Source organism: Coccinella septempunctata, chromosome 2 (assembly GCF_907165205.1).
Source record: "Coccinella septempunctata chromosome 2, icCocSept1.1, whole genome shotgun sequence".
NCBI classification, from domain to species: Eukaryota; Metazoa; Arthropoda; class Insecta; order Coleoptera; family Coccinellidae; genus Coccinella; species Coccinella septempunctata.
The window spans coordinates 46293771-46301274 of NC_058190.1; the positions used below are offsets into that span (position 1 = coordinate 46293771).

The window sequence follows — 7504 nt, forward strand, 5'->3', positions numbered from 1 at the left end:
ACAATACACGAATAGTTACAGTTTTCATAACAGCAACAGTACTGATCCAAAGACTCTTTTGCATAACAAAGCATTGAGACGGAAGTGAACTGAACCGGTTGGGTGAAAGGTGAAATGCACCCAAGTTCAATATTTCGGACCTTCTTATTTTGATCGTAGACCTAATGAAATAAATCTATGACTATGATTTTGATAGATGTCATATCTGTCACCGTGGTTTTTGGAGGTTATGTTCAATTAAAAAACCTTCCTTTACAGTATTTTATCGAATTGTGATATCAACTTGTTTGTACTTATTTCTTACATTAATCTTTTCCAAAATGACAGAAAATATGGAAACCAAACTCAACAATTTGAGTATTGAAAATCCTAATGATGACGAAGATATCGTAGATCCTTGGAATGTCGTAAGCAAGTCTGAGAAAGGGATTGATTACGACAAATTAATAAGTATGCCGCGATTTCATATAATTAAAATGAAGCATCATTAAAAATTCAATTTCAGAAAAATTCGGAAGCTCTAAAATTGACTCGGAATTATTAGATCGTTTCGAGAAGGTAATCAAACAGAAAGTTCATCATTTTCTAAGAAGAGGCATTGTTTTTTCACATCGTGATCTCAATTCTATTCTAAATCAGTATGAATCAGGCAAGCCGTTCTATCTGTATACAGGCCGAGGCCCATCTTCTAGTTCAATGCATTTGGGCCATCTTGTGCCATTCATGTTCTGCAAATGGTTGCAAGATACGTTCAATGTTCCTCTTGTGATTCAACTAACTGATGATGAGAAATGTTTTTGGAGAAATATTCAGATGGAAGATGCACAACAGATGGCTTTTGAAAATGCAAAAGATATTATTGCAATAGGCTTTGATATCAATAAAACTTTCATTTTTTCAGATCTCAATTATATGGGGTGAGTGAAATGTGATTATCATAGTTACATATTGAATTAATCAGGTTTTAAGCTCAATGCTTCTGAAATATGAATGACCACGCCTAATATAATAGTGCTGAACATCACAGCCTCTTTATGTTTATTTCTTAGTTTACAAATGTAGGGTAAATCATCTTCAGTCAAAATATATCTATGAATTTATTAAGGAAAACGTAGTGGTCAATGATCAGTATGTATAATTTAACGGTCTCGATACTACCATATATTTCCATATTCTAGGCAGTGCCCTGAATTTTATCAAAATGTAATCAGAATTCAGAGGTGTGTAACTTTTAATCAAGTGAAAGGAATATTTGGTTTTGATGACAGTACACCGATTGGAAAAATAGCATTTCCAGCCATTCAAGCCACTCCAGCTCTATCCACATCATTTCCGCACATATTTGGTAAACAGAAACTGCCATGTCTCATTCCTTGTGCAATAGATCAGGACCCCTACTTCAGAATGACCCGAGATGTAACACCAAGGATAGGCTATCAAAAACCTGCATTATTACATTCCAGGTTCCTTCCTGCTCTGCAGGGGGCCCAAACAAAAATGTCATCTTCTGATGAAAATTCAACCATTTTCTTAACCGATAGCGCAAAAAAAGTGAAGAACAAAGTAAATAAACATGCCTTCTCTGGTGGTCAAGCTACTGTTGAGGAACATAGGGAAAAAGGTGGAAACTGTGATATTGATATCTCATTTCAATATCTGTCATTTTTCCTAGAAGACGATGAGAGATTAGAACAAATAAAGAAAGATTATAGCAGTGGTGCTCTGCTGACAGGAGAATTGAAGAAGATACTCATTGATACAATTACTCCTATTATAACCAGGCATCAGGAAGCTAGGGCAAAAGTAACTGATGAATTGGTTAGACAGTTCATGACACCAAGGAAATTGGATTTATAAGATCAAGCTTAAATAAGTGTACATGTTAATTTATTATAATATTAAAAAGCAAATATCTATCATTCAAAATAATATTTTAGTAGTGGATATTGAAGATAACTTTAAACACTCACCAAGGCTATTTCATAAATATTTTATTTTATAAAAATCTTGAATTAGTTCCCCATTTCTAAAAGGTTGATTCTGAAGACCTGAGAAATTTGAGAAAAGAGTCTTTTTTACTTTAGAAGCTATGCAATAAAAGTTTAGAATAGCAGCATTGATGAACTTGATTTATAACAGTAAGGCATATTATCTCATTTTCAATTCATTCTCATTCTCAAATTCATTAAAAATTAAATCGGCAGCACTCGTTACGCAAGACTAATTTTATGGGTTGCCTACCTTTGCGGCCGAAGGAGTAATATAAGTTCATTGGAAACTTTGAGCATTCAACTGGGGTTCAATGGTAGAATCGAGATAAAGGAGGTATGAGGTAGGTGCGTTTCCTACTGAAAAAGTTGAATTATTATAAATTCATTATCATTTATTTCAATATAATACGTTCAGTTGTACTTGTACACCATTGAACTAAAGAGTAGTAGTAAAGTTAGTTCAATGTTGTACACTCGGTAAATTATATAAAAGTTATTGGCCTAATTGTTAATTAGATGTTGAATCTGTCGAAAACGTGTTCAGCAAAAAAAATGTTCACAAATATTTACGTTACTTCACCCTTTCATTGATTGTTTTTCAACTCGATGGGCTAAACGAAATGTCATTACTTTTCTAAATTTACTCCGTTTTCACATCATGATCCATCAAATATCAAAAGCAGAAAAGCGCTTGAAGAGGGTTTGCATTTGCGAAGATGACACCCTTCCAGTGATAATAAAGATAAATCCTTGTCCCGGAAAAACATGCCCTTACGCTAGGGAATCCACACCCCTACTTATCTCTGAAGAATCCTCCATATCGGTGTTCAGCTTCTCCGAGGACTCCGAAGAAGACTACGAGGAAGAAGTGAAAGATACGACCAGCATATCCGAAAAAATAGACTCCTCAACTTCCACGTCCGAGGGAAAAACCAGCACGGGTACTGGAATTTTCGACGATTTTCATCTGGTTTCCTGTGAAGCTTTCAATAAGGGAGGGAAATGTATCAATGACGCTCAGTGCGGTACGAGTACTTCACTTCACAAGGACATTCCGGCGAAGATCGTTGCTCATAAATCCAATCAGATTATTTGCACCCATACGAAGCTCACTTTGGAGGAGCAAGAGAAAACTCTCGAAGAAAATATAATGAGAGGACAGAGCCAAGTTGTTATGAATGTCAAATCGCAAGAGTCGCTTGACGAAGACTTGAAGGGCACACGAGCATCGAGAATATCGTCTCGTTTTGAGGATCTGAAATAAAATCTGTGCGTAGAGAAATAATAATATTGTTTTCATTCACAAACGATTCCAAGGTGCACATATATTTGTCTGAAAGCTCGAATATCTTTGGAAAACTTTTGAATATCGACCTAAATCACATCATAATTTGATAGGGAAAACCAAAAATGTGGAAGTTATTCGGTATTCCTTTTAAAAAAGCCAATAGCTACTTCTGTTAAAACTGGAAGTTGGAAAACTCGAAAATACCTTGCTTAACAATCGATAGTGATCAAAGATTTCTGATTATTTGTGGCTTTTGTTGAATTAGCTGGAACATCTGCCTTATATATGTTCTTTTAGGAAAAACTGGAATATTTTAAGTTGTTTTTATGTGACCATCGAGTTCGTTTGAAACACAGTAATTAAAAGCCATCTGAGTTACAATCATTCATGAGGACCCTGTATTTTTTATTCGACAGTAACGTACATAACAGGCTTCTAATTTCCTGAGCGTATATCAGAATGTATTTTCCCTGATGGCACCTTAGTATTGTCGGACCGCTTATGACTTTGAGTAAGACCTCGATCGATGCAATTAAATTGGTAGTGGGAGTGAAGGGGGTGTATCCTCGGTTAAAGCAAATATTACACCAGTAATGTTGGCCACTACACCCCCAACGCAGGACGTTGGAGTTAGTCCAAACAATACACTCATCAATCAAATGGTGGCTCATCCAGCTGGATCGTTCTTGCGAGGCAAGATCGATAATTTAATATTGCGATGCATCGTTCACGGTTCAATTCTTCGTAATCAGCTAGAGAGTCAAAAGATGAAGTAAATCTGATTTACGTACTTTGCCTTTGCCGCATGTTTAAAAAAATAATACTAGTTCTCTTCGAATGTTACATATTCAATTAAGGTGCTATGAAAGCATAAGTTGTTGCAAAATGGCGGATGCGAGAATAATAAATATTAATTTCTTCTTGTTTATGAACAGTAAAAGTACTGTTATGATTTTTTGTCTTATATGAAGCAGCTATAAAGTGTTTTGGAATGGTATTATTAATAATAAAATTGCAGTTTTCTGTTATGCATCGCGTTTTATTTAATTCAAACTTTGTTGAAGAAATAGCATTTTTTTGATTCCCTTCAAGTTCAGCGAAAATGAATATTTTAATTTGGAATTAGTGACCAGTAGAAGAATTTGGTATAGAAATGTGGGATTTTGAATATGCTGAATTCAATTATTTCATAATCAAGAGGCTTTTTTTTTTCGTTTGGATTTTCAACTCCGAAATGGCATGTTTCCGAAATTACAAATTTCAATCTGCGATACCTGCCGTAATATTTATTCGAATCGATTGAAAATCCTGCATGATATCTAGTATCGGCAAAGCTTTCATTTGCATAAGAAAAATTGAACTTCAAATTCGGATTTTTTGATCAAAAATGAGATTTTTAAAAAAATAAACAATTCCTCATCTAAAAGCAGAATCTTTCCAAGATGGACAACCAAACTAAAACCTAAAGTGAAAAAATAATTCCCGATAAAAATCCATCCTGTGATTCCTCTGAAAAAGTATAAAATAATATAAAAGAGTCCCTAACACCTTTGAAGACAATATCGGCTTGCTTAAGGCTTCTGCCGATGGGGGCGCTGAAGAACAATCAGGAAATTACCCTCCATCGTTTGCAATATGTCAGCAAGGACAAACATTGACGTCACCCAGGGTAAACAATGTACACATTATTACATGTGATGCGAACTGCGAGAAAATCTTACAGAACTGATTTTCTCAACATGCGAGAATTTATTCTTCGCAATCACCTATTTATACAGGGTCTTATTATTGGGACACCAGACTTTACGTACCCTAGTTAACTCGAAATATAGCGTAAGGAGTAAAATGTTATTGATTAAACAACACATTAATCCACAAATGATAGCCCATTATCGTCATGAGGACCATATTTTGTGTGTGTTCAAGTTCAAGACTTGAACATATGCCCCTCCACATGGTATATGTACGACAATATGGAGAATTGGTTTCAAATGAAAAAATGTGAGCGTTCTCTCAAATATTCCCTTAAATTTTTGGGCAGTGTATTATATTATGCATATTATATAATATTGAAGTTGAATGGAGTGTTGTGTTAATCTATCCACATTAATTATTAAGCTCTGTCTAATGGGGAGAAAAAAGCCACGAAAAAAATCCTCATCAAAACATTTCCTTTTGAAAAAAGTGACGATTACTTATGAAACGAGAAGTTCTGGATTTTTTTGTGACTGTATTAAAAAAAATGGTAGATTGAATTACCATTATCAGGGTGTACGATGAAAACGTTCTGAATTGTCAACGAACAAAGATGTAGAAGTTCATCCAAACAATCCATATGAAGAATCTACAGGGATATAATTAAATCCAGGGATAAACAGAAGAGTTTGATTAAATCAGGGGTTGAGTTCGGGATGGAAAATATCGAAAACGCAGAGTTGAGGAACGGGGAACAAAAGTATGTTGAAACTTTGGAGATTTTAGTGGAAAATGGCGACGTAATGGAAGGCAAGCAGGCAGAAATTAATTATTTCTTTCATTAGGAGAAGTTTATTAATTAAGGAAGCGCTTGAGATTCGTCTTGGAGTTTGCACATCGTCATCTCAACCCTTTGGCACTTTTCGGATGAGACCGACTTTAAAATGGGAACTTGTAACAAGCCGGTTTTCTCCTTCAGGAACCGTCTTCTCAGAAACAACAAGATTAATAATGCATCCCTTAAATTGAATATCCAATAAGATATCTAACTTTTCCATGCTTCAGATTCAGTCTGCCATATTCCGTTTCATAACTCCATTGAATCAAGTAGGTAAATTTACATACGGAAAACGCCCATATACAAGAAAGATAAATCTGAAATACAGAACCTTCAAAATGATTAGACAGACTTACTATACTCCATCCACTTTTATTTTAGCACTCGAATGGCCATGGAAATTTGACACATTTCACTCTGTATAGTACGAAAATGTGGGGATATGAAGCTTGTCAAAACATTTTTGGATTTTAAATCAACGCTATGTTGCCCGTTCTACGTAAAGGTTTCTGTTATTACGTATTTGATCACAATGTCGAATCTCTTCGGAAAATATGTGACGAACATAATTGAAGTTTATACAAACTGATTGAAGGCATACCAAATCCAGTTATTTGCATGGAAAATACAAGAGATCAGTATAGTATCATAATATGCACTAGTTTGAGGAGAGTTAATGTTCGTTATCTTCTTTGACCAAAGTTTGAATACGTTACATCAGTTGTAGATTTCAAAAATATCAACCCGAAGATGAAATGCATATGATGCAGTGGTTGGGAATGGGTATTTCCCGAAGGAATTCACAGATAATTACAAGAATGTTAAATTCTTCAACAAAAATCATCTTGCATCAATATAAGTAAAAGGAATTAAAGGAAGTTTCAAGTCAAGATGAACATCACCTTTGAACAAAAATTTCACATGAATTATCAATTAACAGGACAACTGGCGCGTATTTGTGGCTGTTCATCTTAATACATTGATATAATAACAATAATTAGGTATTTATTGGTACCTTAAAACATTTACAATGTACACTGAGAGAAAGGATTATTCATATTTAACATATCGATTTGTTAAATACTTGTCAGTTAAATATTAATATTTCATATTCTTGGTTACCGTTATTTGTTACATGAAATTATGCCGCAAAAAAATTTCAGCTTTGGAAGAAATATTTGGAATGTTAAATAATTTTTTCAGTTATTAGTTGAATACGAACAAATTATGTTTATACAAAATAAAGTATTTTTGAGAGATCTACGTGTGTTGGTTAGAAAATTTTCCCATTATGCTTAGTAATATTGGTTTGTTTTCCATAAATATATCAATATCGAAGAAATATTTCTTTATCTTGAACATCGGTATCTTTATAATGAATTTATGTAAAACATTTAGAAGAAACGCGATAATAAAATACTCTGTAAGATACGTTTGTTTATAGGAAAGATATTTACTCTCAAATCACATTCGGCCACGTCGTCACGTGCATCAAACTGACGAATGATAACCGGGAAGCTCCGCGCTATGTGAGAGACTCTACACCTACGACACTTTCAGGCACAACCGCACTAATCGTAACGGCGTATCTTGTATCGTAGAGGATCTTGCGTGGTTTTGTTTCAGTTTAGATTTGTTTTTGTGTTAGTGTGAGTCAGGTAAGAGAAGTATTTTTTTATAATAGATTTGTTG

General features: G+C 34.3%; 1 protein-coding gene across 1 annotated transcript; it reads left to right on the plus strand.

The window, feature by feature from the left end:
• The first annotated feature begins 192 nt into the window (after window positions 1-192).
• On the plus strand, window positions 193-1910 carry LOC123307930 (tryptophan--tRNA ligase, cytoplasmic). Its single transcript, XM_044890430.1, has 3 exons — window positions 193-450; window positions 506-917; window positions 1179-1910. The coding sequence occupies exons 1-3, from the start codon at window positions 321-323 to the stop codon at window positions 1855-1857; spliced, it is 1221 nt and encodes a 406-aa protein (XP_044746365.1). The 5' UTR covers window positions 193-320; the 3' UTR covers window positions 1858-1910.
• Window positions 1911-7504: the final 5594 nt, after the last annotated feature.

Coding starts and splice junctions, on each gene's coding strand:
- LOC123307930 (XM_044890430.1), top strand. CDS start 321: ATGACAGAAAATATGGAAACCAAACTCAACAATTTGAGTATTGAAAAT. Junction 451..505: donor TGATTACGACAAATTAATAA/GTATGCCGCGAT, acceptor ATTCAATTTCAG/AAAAATTCGGAAGCTCTAAA. Junction 918..1,178: donor TCAGATCTCAATTATATGGG/GTGAGTGAAATG, acceptor TCCATATTCTAG/GCAGTGCCCTGAATTTTATC.